The 17,206-nt window shown below is 34.3% G+C and overlaps 1 protein-coding gene and 1 pseudogene across 3 annotated transcripts; both read left to right on the forward strand.

The window, feature by feature from the left end:
- Positions 1-471: 471 nt before the first annotated feature.
- LOC148600152 (innexin unc-9 pseudogene) lies at positions 472-3,503 on the forward strand (annotated as a pseudogene). The gene is made up of 2 exons (XR_015917613.1): positions 472-611; positions 1,700-3,503. The product of XR_015917613.1 is annotated as an innexin unc-9 pseudogene (transcript).
- A 3,327-nt stretch (positions 3,504-6,830) lies between these two features.
- LOC148600153 (innexin unc-9-like) lies at positions 6,831-16,886 on the forward strand. 2 transcript variants are annotated; one of them, XM_088557770.1, is made up of 2 exons: positions 6,831-6,989; positions 14,719-16,886. In XM_088557770.1, coding segments are annotated over exons 1-2 (1,248 nt in total). In that variant the 5' UTR covers positions 6,831-6,987; the 3' UTR covers positions 15,965-16,886. The 2 variants fall into 2 exon arrangements, with proteins under 2 accessions (XP_088413896.1, XP_088413895.1); XM_088557769.1 differs by lacking the exon at positions 6,831-6,989 and adding an exon at positions 12,299-12,499.
- The last annotated feature ends 320 nt before the right edge of the window (positions 16,887-17,206 follow it).

Here is a 17,206-nt window from a genome sequence, read left to right on the forward strand (position 1 = left end):
GGAAAATATTTATCATAAAAGTTTACTTTGATATGCTGTTAATTTCTTCTCTTTTGACAAGGTAATTGCCAGTTGGCAAAAAAAATTTCCATGAAAAGAAAAAAATTAAAAAGCCATTGTATAAGAGGGGATTTCAATACAGTTCGGTCATTTTTGTTTTTTTTTTTAAATGTTCCTGAAAACGAAACCAAATTTTATTCAAACAATATATGAAATTCAAATCTAGAATGTTGTGGAAATATACCAGAGACATTTCAACATACAAAACAAATTATAGATAACGCCTGTCACGTCACATATGTAAAATGTCAAATAAAATTGCCAAGAGCCTATGAATATTCATTAGCTGATAAGTTTCCAGACACATTGTACATTGTTGTAATTAAATACTTCCCATGTAAAATTTGTTTTAAATGACAAAAGAAATTATGAGTTATTATCTTTATCCTCATTATTGATTTTTTTTTTTTAAATAATCTTGCTTTAATCGCTATCGGCGGTCACACCTATTTTCACCTGTGACCAGTGAACCGGAACGCTTGATACATACGACACACCAAATCTAGCACACATATATTACTAACAGAGAGAAGTACACAAAAGTTTCGAAGGTAGGTTCACGATTAATTTTTTTGTATATTTGACAAAATAGTGGGGATTTATCATTTGATTTGTCTTTTTAATTAGTCTATTTACTTTGCGTTATTGATGTCCTTAGACCTGTAAAGAATTATGAATTAAATCTCGATAGTTGCACACGGCTCCCGTTTACAAAACCTTTCATCGAAAATTTATCATCTTGGTTAATTTATTACTGTATATTGTGAATATTTTGAGGCGTTTTCGCAAAGATTACATTTTACCATAGACCTATAATTATGCGCTGTATCTGTGTGTTATGAGGACCTAATCTAGACAGCGATGACTAGGAGAAGTTTTTTTTCGTAAATTATGTTTGAAAATGAACAATATTGACATGTATGTGGCTATTGTTTACTTATTTGCGCTTAAAACTGGACCGAGTGAGCCACTTCACAACATATATTTTATTTTGTATTATAAAGTCCCTCACAGAAATCATATTTACATGCATGTTATTGTGTTAAAACACCTTCGACCAACTACAAACAAATTGTAGTGTAGGAATTTTCTTCAGTCAAGCATCCGTATATTTATTATACATGTAGCTTGTTGAAATTTTTTTCTTTCAATTGACTCATTTTAAAAATAAAAGATGTATTTTTTTCTGGTATATTGCATATGGGAATAATTCAGTTGGACGCATGGTTTCATTTCTTTTAGCCAACAAAATATGAAGAAATTAAACTAAGAATTAAGACTTTAATGACATGTATTTTTATTATTTCTTATAACCCCAAACAATATACCTGTAATTAAGAGAGATGTATGTGCAAAATTACAGGTTTATATAAAAACAACATGTATTTAAAGAACTATAATACAATTATTTTTTTTGTCCACTAACATTTTCATATCTAACGACTTTTCAATTATCCAATGTATAATTCGCGACCTGATGGTTATATACGAAATTATCTCCCTTTGAATTCAACCCAAAGGTGGGTCTCAGTAAATCACTCTTATCTTATATGTACCAAGATCAAATACAAATTCAAAGTTTAAGATTTTGAATAAAAGAAAGAAAAACTTATATAAACTTTCGTTTTATTCTTTACAGGTATGGCCGATCTTCTCGGATTTGTACCTAAGTTTTCAAAGCTCCGAGGGAAGCCGAACGATGACTGGATTGATCGAATGTCACACGTCTACACTACGGTGGTTCTTATCATTTTCACTGTAGCCGTTAGTTCCGGTCAGTTTTTCAAAGATCCCATACAATGCTGGCATCCCGCAGAATTCAAAGACTCGATGGAGTCGTATACGAAATACCACTGCTGGGTGAAAAATACTTACTACGTACCAATGTACGATGAAATTCCAGAAAATATTTCCGAGCGACAGGACGCGGAGATCACATATTACCAGTGGGTACCTCTGATTCTGTTGTTTATGGCATTCCTATTCAAGCTCCCCAATGTCGTCTGGCGAATCTTCAATGGTGGCTCTGGCTTGAATTTGGACAAGATCGTACATTTCGCTGAACAGTCCCAACTCGGATCGCCCGACGAACGACAAAAATCTATCAAATCTCTTGCTAATTTTATCGACAAATGGCTTGACTCGAATGTAGAGAGGAACTGGAACGTTTTCAACAGAACAAAACAACAAGTTTCCAGATATCTATGTTTCTTTTGCAACAAGAAGGCCGGAAAATATTTAGTGGCTTTGTATCTTTTCGTGAAAGTCTTGTACGTTTTCAATGCCATTGGACAACTGTTCTTGTTGAATGCCTTCTTAGCAACCAAATTTAACTTTTATGGGTTTGAGTTTCTGGAGAACCTGAATAGCGACCGTCCATGGAGGGAATCGCCGAGATTCCCAAGGGTTACTCTTTGCGACTTCCAAATTAGGCAACTTCAGAACGTCCAGCGCTTCACGGTACAATGTGTTTTGCCGATCAACCTTTTCAACGAGAAAATATTCATATTCATCTGGTTCTGGCTTATCTTCATCGCCTGCCTTGCAGTCTACAATCTATTCATGTGGATTTATATCGTCATGATGAATGCAAATAAAACGCAATATTGCAAAAAATACTTAAAAATCAACAACGAACTTCATACAAGTTTCGATAAAAAACTTTGCGCCAAATTTGCCGAAAACTACATGCGTGATGATGGTGTATTCGTTTTAAGAGTAATCGCCAAAAATTCTACTGATTTAGTAGTAACAGACTTAGTCAAAGAGCTATGGAGCATGTACAAGACAAAACAGAATACCAGAAAGAACGAGGATGTGAAAGAACTGGAACCAGTCGCTGGGGACGATGATCTTAAGAAACCATTGAACAGTGATATGTATTCATGAAAATAAACGCATTGACGATTTTCTTCCATATCAAGTGTCTTCCGTGGCATTAAACAAAATGAGAGTGCCAAATGAAAATACCGTCTGAAAACTGTCGAACTTAGAAACGGTGCTTTTGGACCTAATTTCATAGTCGATCATATGATGAGTTTTATTAGTCGTGCGACTTAAAATTGTGGCGAGAGTGAGATAATTGAATTAAGTGTGTTTGAGTATGTGCTACGCATTTACGACCATCTTTTATTATTTTAATTTCAACTGCCAGTTTCAAAAGTTTTACACTTTTAATTATTTCAGCATTTCTGTGAGATGAGACTTTGTTGATGCAAGGTTGAGCCTTAAATGATTAAGGGTATGAAAATTTGGTATAATACCACTGTGCCTTTTCGTGTATTTTATTTTGTTACATTTGATAAGAACTTCGGACCACGTGATTAATCTATATTGAAATGTTTTATCGTATATGTAAATAAAATGTACATGCCAGACTAGTTGTCAAAGAAATTGTATTTGAGTTAGATAACCAGGCATTAAAATAAAAAATGTTGAATTTTTGTATGGGTCTTTTACGTGTTAATGTAATGGTCCAAATTTTCCCCCAAAACAAGCAAAATATGAAACGATCATGCAATCATTGATGTTGCAGAAAGACTAAATAGACATTCCCAATGCTGAATAATGTAAGTTATGTGGGTACTCTTGTACGAGAATGGCATTTTTCGTCATGTGTTTCATTGACAAAATTCCCAGGTGGATAAGAGTCAGGCAGGTATATGTTATCCTAAAACGAGACCAAATTTTCATAAAATTGGGGGTCTGCACTCGAATATTGACCATAAACATCTGTCTTTTATCTTGCATGGTAGTGTCTGTTATCTCTCATGCAGCTGCCCGATAGGTACCGTTGAACAGTTGTCATCGCGTCCATTACGATAAGTATAAGTACAATATATCATCAGCACATTCTTACACGCTTTGCTAATTTCAACTTTCTTACAATGAATGCCTTGAAATACCACTCAAAACGCTTGAGCATAAAGGGATTTTCAGTCCGTGCGACCGTTCGTCTATCAGTATGTTTCGGATTTTCCGGTGCAGCTTTTAGAATGTAGGTTACATCAGCACGAAACCTTTGTCAAATGGTATTTTTAACATCTGAATGGGAGATTTGTTGTTTTCTAAGAACTTTTGAGCAACCAATATAGCAACTTTGGCGCTTCCAAATAACCAACCAGACGCAAAATCCCAAGACTTTTTTATGTCGACCTGGCCAGAGCAATGTACGTACAAAAAAATTATATCTGGTATTCCATTGTAATTGTTTCATAATCTCCGGATGTTGTGTCCATCAAAGTACGATATTTCTTTCGTTTCAGATTTTTTTTATCACCCTCGTGTTGTATTTTGGTCAATTTTGCTCACCCTTTTCTCATATATACGTTATAGATGATGTAACTGTATTTATATCAAATACATGTATGACTACTGACATGATAATTTGTAAGTGTTGTTTTGACTCGGGGCATAAATGTTTGTGTAGTGGATCATTAGAACAAGTTTTGGCCGTATTTACGAGAATTATAAGGGGGCTTTGAACGGGATATTGGTTGACTAAGGGTACAGCTTAGGTCCCTTGGGTATGTCTGTCTACCATGTACAAGACAGAAACAATATTATACAAATACGTTATATATTGTGAATGTGTAAAGGTATGTTTAGAGCTGAAATTGGCCCCTCATTTAAATCAAGCATATCCCCACTTGGCTACGATGACCTGTTGTATTTCGCCATAGGATAAACAGTCACCATACGATTGTTTTTGTAGTTTAAGCCAGGCTATTAGTAACATTCCTCCATCCTACGCGTGTTCTGCACTTATTGAGATGAGCTTTTGACATGACAGGGTAAGTGTTACGGTACTGTAAAATTAGGACAAATTTTAATATGAATTAATGTAATTCAAATCAATGATTTCAATAACCTACATAAAAGTATTTATCTATCAATTCCTTTCTATCGTAGTTAACATGGGCCAAAATTGAGGAGGGGTATATTCCTACCGGAAGTTCTATAAAACAAGTCATATGAATATTCCAATGGAGGACAAATACAGTTTGCCTTTTCGTATAGATTAATTTTAGATATATGCGTGTGAGAAACTCATAGTATATAGAGATGCCTAAATAAGAAAGCCTTGTAAGGCAGACGGGTTATTGCTAAACTTTTACTGTGGGCAATACTGAAAGTTCGGACGACCGACTGGATCATCTTATCACGAGCTACGTATCAGGCCAATCATACTAGAAGTAGCACTTATGTTGTGCTGTCATTTTTCAGTAGTTCAGTTAATATCATTGCAAAAATTTTTAATTTACTGTGTAAGTTTCAGGGTAAACGAAAGTGATTCTTCCGGAAACCAGTCTTCATTGTCCCCTCTCCTCGTCAATATTCATATTTATGAAATTAGAAATCACAAAAAAAAATCATCGTATGTTTTTATTTGTTTGTTTGTTTGGTTTTTTTTTCAAGAGGGACAAAGTCAAGCTCCGAACAGCGACTGACGTTCGAAACTAACTCTCGAGTAGAAACGAATGTTCGTGTCGTTGAGTGGAGCAGGACAAAGTCTACTGTTTAGTTGACCATGTGGAATTTGGTTGTCTTAAGTTTTATAGAACTTGGCCGCTTGTTATGTTCTATGTTTGCCTTGTTACGTAATGTCCGGGTTTCAATATAAGTTAAACCTGTCAAGATAAAGGGAAAGTCGTACTTGAATACGTCTGTGTTTATCGAGTACACCATCATTCAATGAGGGATAAGGATTTATTATACGGGTCGAAATGGTTTATTTATGTCAATAAAATGAGTGACATTGCGCAATCGGCTTTTGTCAAATGTTAAGCCCTTGTTGAAGGTTATTATAGAGCAGTAACACATAATATTATGTAACACTAAGCCATAAACTAGCCATTTCTTATAAAGGTTATCATAGGACCTTGAAACGTAACTAAGATAAGCATTTTTATGTATAAGTCAAAATTAATTCAACCTTAGACCAAAACGAGTACTTTCTATACCATGAAAGGCCTGTACATGCGATGTGCGTCCTCAACTATTTGTAGATCAAACCCCATGGGTTAAAAGTCTATTCAGTCAGAAATGACCGTGTTAATAAAACGCAGCATCAAAAATACTTGTAATTGCCTTCAAAACTATAAAAAAAAAAAGTCCGTTTGAGTTTTATAAATCTTTGAAAAAATTCTTTAAAAAATATTTTTCAAAAAACTTTTCAAATATTCAAATAGCTGTTCCAACATTCAAACAGACACAGTTATACTTAAATATTTAAAATTAAAATTGGATTAAGCCTAACGAGAATTTCTGATGTCTGTTGTGATAAAATTCGCTCGCATTACAGAAAACCAAATACATTTGAAAAATTGAATCATTCCGTAACATGATTTTATAAGAATTTTTTCGAAGATCTATTAAACCCAAACGGACTATACTTCATCACTTCACGCCATCAGATGGTATAGAACGGGATTTAAAAAGAAAATAATTAAATAAAACACACACAAAAATTAATAAAAGGGGAATTTCCTCAATGACCTATAGAATAAACAAACATACACACATTCTTCCCGAGACTTGCTAGTATAGTATATGAAATTGAATTGCCCTCTATAATAAACGGACTATCTACTCGAGTTCACCCAACAATGAACTGAAAGCTAAGTGTCGTAAACTCGCGCTGTAATAAACTGCGAATCACTCGTAATTAAATTTACTTACACAATGTAATTATCCTCAATTACATTTTATTATTCAACGTTGTTTAAATGACAAACCCAGGTGGTGTCGATTTCAATATTCTCACCTCACTGGTTAAGACATGCAAATATTTTAAATCTATGTTGTACAAAATGTATATACACAAAACTGTGTAGGTAAACAAAGCAATGAAGATAAAATTTTGAATGACCCAAATTTTGAATATTGTCAAAGGTGAAATGATAGCGTGATTCGAATTTGGACAAAATGTAAGTACTTTTATTAATTTATTCGCTTCACGAGTAGTGATTTGTAAAATAAGTAGCCCAGGGGTTATTATCCACGTGTAATGAACACTTTTCGGGTTAAGTAAAAATGTACAAATTAATTCCCACGCATCAAAATACTCTGAAAAGGGGGTCTTAAATTCTTTTAAAGAAAAGGACAAATAATACCTACATTTTAGTGCTATTAATTCACGGTGTGTTTAATAGGACACCGCTTCTTAAAATGTTTCGAGGTTTTTTTTTTCAAAATACAGGGTTTTTGTTTTCAATTCACATCCCGGTAATTGATTTTCTTTTGACGTATCAACAAGTAAAATAGTACAAATATGCATGCGTCGTCTACAAGAGAGAATGCTTTTTCTGGCCGAAATGACATTTTGGAAATGTCAAAGATACATAGTTAAGTTATAAAAGTAGCCTTAAATTATCCCAAAATATATAAATCATACATGCATCTCAAATACACTTATATGTACATTTAAACAAAGGGCCATAAAATGAAACTAGACGCGTTACACTCGTAAATATAAAAGTCAAACTATTCTACTTATAGTGTGAATGCGTTTTATAGAAGTACATGTATTTTTTTTTTTTTTTGGCGGAGGGTGCGTGGGGGTGACGGCGAATTATTTTGACTAAGGCAAACTGGTATATTCGGATGGGTGCTAAATTTCAAACAAGAGAGGGAGGTTCTTCTTATTTGGTTTTTGGGAATAGTCACAAGCACAGACAAATAGGGGATACATGTACACGGTTGAATCAGAGAATTAGATACACACTCCCTGGTTGAATGAAATTGTTAGTTCAACAAAAATATAAAAAAATTCTATAAAATAGCTTTGTTTGTCCAAATCTGCTTGATATAGATGATGCAATAAATTCAGTATGTTTCACCGTCCGTGCGAGACCCGACAGGGTAATCAAGAACGTGAAAACCCCCTTCAGCCAGTCAGTCTGTATTTTTCATGTTATTGCAGCCCTGATGCGGAGCCTGCCAATGTGGTACTGTAGTACTCTCCACATTTTTAGCCCCATCATGGCTGAATTCTTTTGAAAATTAAGGAATACCACGAAAAAAATCCTTAATTAGAAAGCTTTATCTATATTCTGTGCCTTTGTACAGTTTAACTTTGATTGAAAAGTGTGCGCCATTCTTAAAAGAATTATTAAATATAACGAGACTGGATATGGTGAATATGTCAAAAAGACAACAACTCCACCGGGAGGATAAATGTCCGCTCAAATTATAAAAGTATACAGTGCATATCTATATTCAAAGTGATGTAACTAGAGTATTATGCCTTGATACAAATTTGATGGTTTTAGTAACTACAAGACACATATCAGGTGCGGATCCAGAGGTTTCCAGAAATATGGGTCCCAGGCTCTTTGCTTATTGTTGCGAAACATCTGCAAAAAACTTAACGATTTTTTTTTCAAACAAAAGGGGGATAAAACCATCGCGACTGTACATTGTCGGTCTTAAATGAAAACACATTTCTTTTTTCATCGAGTGACCAAACTTATCTGAGTGACTTCTAATATTTATCAATGAAAAGTGACTCTTAATTAGATACCCGTACAATTCAAAAAGTGTGTTTGTTTGTTAGGATTTAACGTCCGAGCAGCAATATTTCAGCAATATTCAGACGATGAACATGAAATTGATGATAAAATGAACATAAAATGATAATGAAATGAAAAAGGGATGGGACACAAGGACAATGGGGGGTCGACAAATTTTGATTGCCACTGGAAATAGGGAGAGGTGGGTAGGGTCGGGCATTTAGCCTCCTGTGGCGGAGCCTTATGGTTCCTACTCCGGAAATATACCACAGGAGGGTTCTTTAACGTGCCAGGAACGTGGCATCTTTCCCAACACGGTGCACCACTATGGTTTGCGGTCAGGTTTTTCATATTATAGCCTGACAACTCCAGCATGTAACACGCTAGAGGTACCCCATTCCACCACCTGGGGAACACATCCTAGTTGCTCTGTGGGCAGAGCGCCCTAGCCCCTGGCTAGGGTTCTGAGCACTATTTAGTCGCCTTTTACGACAAGCTTAGCGCTGCTGCAGGCCTAATCTTTTAACACCCGGACCTGCACGGGGCCATTCAAAAAGTACATACGTTTTATTTTCTATTTTATCGGAACTCGTTCTTGTATACAAGCGATGAATGGATAGGTCGCAGTGTATAATTCCATTAGTGGTAAATGTCTTTGCTTAACTTCTCGGCTTGTACAGAGGATTTGCTTATTATACAATTATGACAACAAGGGTGACTTTCTGAAAACACCTTTGGTTCGGAGATCACCAACAATGATGTATACTGAATTGCAATAACTTCCAAATCTGATTAAAATTCATGCATTATCTCTCCTTTGTCTTTTAGTTCTTGGTTTTTTTACCTAACTGTTTAAGAATTATGTAGTAAAGGAACATATTCTGATTAATATTTCAACAATATAGTCTGTTGAAATCAGTAGAGTGCGCTTATTTAAAATACTGTTTTATTCGGGGATTTTTTGCATCTCATTATTCCGGAAACCTTTTGTTTTTTTTATATAATGTATTCATTTGGTCTTGGATTAAGTGAGAACCTATAGATCAGGTGCATTCCGGGATTAATACAAAGTGATTTGAAGAAAAAAATCTTCATTACTGCAGCTTTATTGGACCAGAATATGTAGGTAAAATTTATCAAATGGCTTTAACCTCAAACGAGATCATATTCAAGATAAAGCTTTGCGTCATCAAAAATTCAAATTATAGTCGATTTGAAAATTAATTTCCCCTATTTAAGCAAAATTTCACTTATTTTCTACAATTATGTATTTTATGTCTACGTCCAAGTACACAGGCTAGACATCTGCAGTTGTACTTAACAATGCCCCCAGTTATTTTGTATTCATCAAACATCCAAGTATATCGTTAAATGTTTTTACTCAATAAAATTTCAAAAGCAGAACATTAAAGAAACGAACTTTAATCTTAAGGAATATGTCTAAACATATATTTGAGATTACATCAGACAATGTGGCACGGGATGTAACCATGCAATACATATAGGTAATGCGAAAATAAGTGACGAGTTCTTGTTAGGGACGACTTAATGTTTCAATGCTATTACTACCCCAGTCGCGTACCATAAACATGAAAATAATATTTTCGTCAATTCACTCTGTTCTGTGCAATATAACTCAACACGTTTCTTTTCGAATCGTTAACACTCCCTTTTTGCCGAAGTAGAAAGTGTGACAAAGATATTAAAAGCGTAAAAAGGAATATCATTCAACTTTGTAATTCAAATTGATTTTACATTTCCGACTTCCAGTTTAAAAAAAAAGGAAAAGCGTATTTTGTGAGAAGACCGATAAGTCCTTTAAATCATAATTGATTTTGATGAAAAAATTCTCTATCCGTTTCTGATAATAAACACGTCTCCAGATATCTACGTAGAATTTTAATTGACTTGAATAAAATTTTAGTTTTGTGTCTTCGGAAACCACTCAAGATTTACCTACAATTGATAACGTCAACACCAAGATCTTTTGACCAAATAACTTGCATTCAAATTTGATAAGTCAATATACATTTCGATAAAATAGACGGATTGAGTAGGCGAATATCATTTCAAGTCATCAATGTTGGATAAATTAATTACCAATAAAAATTGGTTATGTGTACAAAGACTATGTTGTGGATATAGATAATCTCGAAAAGTATTATCCCCTTTTGCTTTTGAAGAGAAAAAAAAACAGTTTCACTTTCAAGCTACGGTATAACTCTACATAAACGTTCAACCATTAACTTTTCGTCGCTGTGGCATGTGTAAACAATTATTGTTCTGCCTTTTTTTAAATTAAAATCAACACAGCCAATACGATAAGCCCGACAGTCATGTGACGATATAGTTTTCGAAGTGTGAATTTTCCGTCAATTAGTGCATTGAAGGTGTCAAGGACTAATCCGATGGGAAATTTATTTCGAAAATCAAAGATTAACTTTGAAACATTGCTATGTTTTGTCCAATCTCTAATCTGAACACAACTCTAGTTATAAATCCATTTAAGCAAAAGCTGCCCCAAACGAAAACTATCTTAATCTAAATTTAAAAACAGTTCACCGGACCCTATAGACGGTCTACGTTCGAATCATTTTTTGGCCCAACTAAAAACGTATGTTGATACGTACTGAACAGGTGTTTCGTTTCTTGCCCACGAAGATAGTTGATTTTTTTGCTAACACATCGACTTCATATTGAAGACAAGACACGATTTTAACACGCACTTGCGAAATATTATATTTAACACAAAATCAAAGCAAACAATGATGCAAATACGAAATACCTTAACTGTAAAATTGACCTTTTGCCAACGTTGACCCAGCGACACTTGCTACCTGCAGCTAGACCACGTTTGGACAATATTCGAGTTGCCCTAAATTGTAAACTATCCAATAATACTTGCTTCACACAGAGCTTTGACCCAAAAAGGACGATTGGACCTAGGTAACAAAATATTAATGAGATATTTATACCGTTTAAATTGTTTTGGAGATCAAACAGATTATCTGGATAAAGAATCCCAGATTGGGAAAATAACATGGGATATCATTACCCTCTCCACAGGTTTTGGGAAAGAATGCTTTAATCAGAAATTGTTTTAATGTTTACAAATTAATACAGCCTTTGAAGTCAAGATGCATTTTAAATAAGTCTTTACAGTCTGATGTTTGCCAACATATTGTGGCTACTTTTGATAGATACGGTGAATACGGTTTTATGAGTATGACACATTTAGTAAAATTCTATGAAAGAAAATGTCTCGACTAATTTGTTTTCAGTCTTAGGAATTAGTCAAATCCAGGGCTTTGCAAATGGATGCGGCCTCTCAAATTTATCCTTCAGAAAATTGTGAGAGAAAAAAATATGAATCATAATCCTTTTTTTTTTCTGAGTATTTTTTAGTGTGTATCTTAAGTAAATCGATTATTACAAGGGTTGGTCTCATTTTGGATTCATCTATGGTACATAAGGACTTCCATTCTATTTTGAACAAACGAATAGACAGACGAATGAGACGTCGACATATAGTACCGATCTCAAATTTAATCAATAAAATCTCGTCCTATTAAATTTCGCCCACGCTATCGTACTTGGTAATATAATTCATATCAGTTTTTATGGGTGTGTCTTCATAATATTTTTTTTTTACATATGCGGTTAAAAACCCCTTGCAGTTTCTATATTTTAACTGTAGGATCAACCACAGTTAAAGATTACTTCATCCCACGAATAACGTAAAGTAATGAACGTTCCACGTGAATGACCATACAGTGTGACAGACACACCTGATTGCCCAATACACAAAAATTGTTATCGAGGTTTTAAACCCCTTTCCTAATACGTCTAATTTCGCAAGACGAAGTTTGTGTTGGATTTTATCAGATTTTCGTGACCTAACGGGGAGAATTTGAGGCTGCCCTGATGTAAGTTGAATGTTAATTTAGACGCCTTACATTTGTGAAAAGTTAGACCATGATAGAAAATTATATGATCATGTTTGTCAGTTTTGTTTACCGTCGAATACACACGCCATTACTTTCTCTTTGCTTGCTTTCGTTGTTTGCGAAGCTGTTCAGTGTAGCTTCTTGTATATATGTTGTCATGATTATTTTCACATTCGAGGTACTCTGTTGTGTGGGCTCAATATTTTTACCCCCCCCCCTTAATCCTCTTTAACATAAAATCGAAAATTCTTTCCATAGTATTTCCCAAATTTCCCAAATACCAAATGAATACTTGGATGTGCGTTAGAAAATTGCTTTGTTTTATATATTTGTTTTTTGTGGGAGAAAATGGATCAAATGTTTGTTATCAAAAGAGTCGAGATAAAGTGCTATGTTGACCAGCACAATTAAGTGTCTCAATTAAATTTATTTGGATTCAGCTAGAAGTTCGTTTTGATATATTTTTTGAAATGGCATATTATGTGCTCAATAAAAGGGGTGTTTGTATTTGAACTCATTGAAATCACCGATTATGATATAAGGAGATGTATGGGGGTTGCAATTATCATAATTATCGGCCTTGTCATATGCTCCTCTCTTTTAATTTCGTTTGGTATCTTCTTCCTCACCCTTTTAAAACATTTTATTGGCGGGTGCAGGTTCGAATTCAGAAGATGAAAGGAGGTTCCGACCTGGAAATTCACGGAAATGGAGGGGGGTTGCAGGCTACCATGTACTCCTTTTCCGAATGTTTGAGCAAAATTCCCAGAATTTTCATACAAAAGAAAAGCAGATCAAACCCCGAGAACCCCTTCCCACTGGGTCCACCACTGATGTTCATAACAGATCTAGCATTTTTTTTCATACAGAATGCTGATACTTCTGATATGCTATATCTATCCCCCGAAAAGCAAAGCTATGTATACGCATTGTTAAGAGTCTTGTTGTTTTTTGCTCGTGAATCACTGCGTTGTTGAGAAAAACAAATATTTCGCCTAAAATGTACAGTAGTTTTAACCCTGGTTATGTCATCGCATTACATTTTTAATTAATGTAACACACTCTACAGGAATATGCCCATATATAGATAATAAGTATCGAGTCTATGACCTCGGTACGCTTTGTTTTAAACTGAGGTCAATTATAAATGTGTTGATAGGATGTTTATGCCGTTACTTTGTATGATGATACCAAGATTTAACACCAAGATATAAAAAATATCGGGGTCATTGTCATTAAAGGGGTCAGTGGCAAATCAAAAAGGGGATGTTCCGGCTGCTGGATTCCTTTTTTTTTTTTTTTTTTGTTAATTTTTATTGATTTTGTGCAAAATGTGGTTAAAATTGTGTAAATAATAGGCTGGATACTCATGTTAAAAATATCTGGATTCGTCCCTGGGTTGCTCAAGGTGAATGCAGTTAAGGAAATGAATTGTTGATCCATTAAATAGCTACAAGGCCCTGATGTGCAAAGCATTTTCACAGGCGGAATATAATAAAACAAGAAAAATATCCCTTCTAAAGTCAATACGTTTGTTTTCTTCTCTGAAAAAGATGCAGTTGAGCTCATACGACGATAGACATGATTTAATTTCTTTTTCGACAAATATTCTAAATATTTGTGAATTGAATATCGTTACTGGATTTATTTCATATGTAATGTTTTAAAACGTATAAATTTATTGTTAAAATAAGAAAAAAGAAACTTAATGAACTTTTCTTCTTCTCTTAATTTATAACAAACCTAAAATATAAGGAAAATGTTCTTGAGGCCACAACCTCAGTGATAACAGCTACACAATGAACGAATGATACATTCGTACGAACATGAAACGTTCCTTTCGGTTCGACCAGTGGTAAAATATATACACCCCAATTTTTAAAATGTTGAAATTATTTTTTAACTTTGAAAAGACAGACGTAGACAATAGAGTAAGATCCGTATTGATTTTGGCATGGAACAGGAGACTCCGTGAACAATTGCTCATCAACGAAAGTGGACTTGGTACAAAAACAATATTCCAGTAGTAACACACAATCAAAGTGCTGTAGTACTGAGCCAATTCTGGATATTAGAGTTTGCTAGTACTCGACTGATTAGAAGTAATTAAACTATCAATACAAAACGAGTAACTTAATAACCACTTACCAGTAATATGTCAGTTGATATAGAATTGTAAGACATTTATCTTTTTATAGGGTTGCAGATGTATTAGGAGCTGTACCATCTATTGGTGACCTCCAAGGAAATACGAGCGATGATTGGATAGACAGAATGAACCATTTATGGACCGTTATTATTCTTATAGTGTTTGCGGTCGTTGTTTCGACCGGGACGTTGGTCGGGGATCCGATACAATGCTGGGCCCCAGCCGAATTTACAGATGCTTACGAGGCTTATACGAACGATATATGCTGGATCAGCAATACGTATTACGTCCCCATGGAGGACACGATTCCCGTAGATCTGAAAACTAGGCAGGATAAAGAACTGACCTACTATCAGTGGGTTCCTTTGATACTTATGTTCATGGCTTTGCTCTTCAAGTTTCCGCATCTTATATGGAAAATGCTCCATAGTGGAGCTGGCATTAGCCTTGATCGTGTCATCGACATCGCACAAGACACGCAATGCAACTCACCCGACGAACGAAAAGAGGCAATCGATAATCTGGCGATTTATATCGATAAATGGTTATATACATATCAGGACTATAAACACAATCGATTTGTCAAAATACGTTCGACAGCATCAAAATATTTTTGTATAATGTGCAACAAACGAGGTGGAACATATCTTACGGGGTTGTTCATAACTATAAAGTTTCTATACCTCATTAACATCATTTCACAGTTCTTTATATTGAACGCATTTATGGCTAGCGATTATAATTTTTATGGTTTCGAAGTAATTTCTGCAATTGCAAGAGGAGACGATTTTCGAGAATCTGCGAGATTTCCCAGAGTAACTCTATGCGATTTCCGGATCCGCCAATTAAACAATTTACAAACCTGGACTGTTCAATGTGTACTTCCAATAAACCTGTTCAACGAAAAGATTTTCATCTTTATTTGGTTTTGGCTCGTTTTCGTCGCAATTCTATGTTGCTACAATGTCTTTAAATGGATTATTTTCCACGTGCTACACAATAACAAAGTTCACTATATTAAAAAGTATCTTAAATCACAGAACGAGATACAGTCTTCTTTTGACAAAAAGTTATGTGTGTTATTTGCAAGAAACTATCTAAGAAATGATGGTATATTTTTAATGTACATGATTTCTAAAAATAGCACGAGCATTGTTGTGACAGACTTAATCGGAGAACTTTGGAAAATGTTCAAAAAGAGACACCAAGAGAGCCACCCAAGCAGTATGGAGCCAAATCACATGGGTAACAGCAGAGACGATTCCACTTTACCTATAGGGGAGAAAATGGATTGATTCCTTATATCAAAATATGTCTCAAAATTATGCCAATTATAGTCCACCCCTCAACACAAGGGTTGTGGTATCTGCCAGTATAAAATGTTAGTCATTTTTCAATAAGTTGCAATAATGCCGTACGCATGGATTTGACTTCAGGGAAACACCCATTTTGCAGTTTTCAGAATGCTCTTTCTTACAAGTACAATGAAAGCAAATACACATGTAAGGAACAAAATAAATTATGTTCTGGTCAAATGGAAATGATTTAAGATCATACTTATTGATTTACGCTTTTTAGTTAGGGAGAACATATGCTGAGGGTGCAGGTGTACTTGAAACATTGATTACATTGGTGTGTTTTAAGAGTTGTGCTTTTCTATTAGTTTATTGAATCCGGTTTACTATTGAACATTTGTGCTGTGAGCAAGTTGTGGGATCGAAGTGTGTTGTGAGTTAGAGCGTTGAAATAAATGTTTCCCTTTTAGAATGGTGCTATTACCTTGTTTTTTCCATACTGAAATATATGCAATACGTTTTCATACATGTATTAGTATAGGTAATGTTCATTGCATATACATTTTTAAAGAAGTGATTAGTTTCATACAGCAACATATACACAAAGCCTAGTCAAGCTTACAGGTATAGTTTCGTAAATCAAGTCGATAGTTTTTAATCTGTCCAAAAAACGTGTTTTTACTGTTTTAAAGAAGCAGTTTTAGCAACAAAAAACTTTGCATTTTGTATGAAATTTAAATTTTTTTATGGTCGTTTTGTGTGAATATTTAGTGATTGGTTGAGTCTTCCTAGAGTCATGATTATTGTAATTATAAATATGTAAATAAAGACTGTTTATCAAAACTGAAATAAGCTAAGTTTTGTAGACAATATATGAAATTTTAGGAAGTATAAACTTTATGATAATAAAAGTGGAAAATAATTTTATTTTGTGTTTATATTTTTTATAATTTTTTAATATGACTATTAAAACAATTATGTAGATTTTCTGCTGTTATTTCCGCTAATCTAGATGGTAGTGAGGATTTCAGCATTAGCGAGCATGTTAAAATCAAATTTTTGTTGTAGAGAGTGACGAAATAATTTAACGACTTAAATGAATTAAATGAATTAAGAGTAAGCTAAAGGAGATTCGCATTTTCTTATGAAATCTATAAAAAAAAAACCTGAAATACATCGCGTGCTTTTGCGGGAATCGTTCATTGGAAAATTTGCATAACAACACATTCAGGGTTGAGAAAA

The sequence above is a fragment of the Perna viridis genome, chromosome 13, assembly GCF_037379345.1.
Source record: "Perna viridis isolate PV_CMFRI_1.1 ecotype Kerala chromosome 13, ASM3737934v1, whole genome shotgun sequence".
NCBI lineage: Eukaryota > Metazoa > Mollusca > Bivalvia > Mytilida > Mytilidae > Perna > Perna viridis.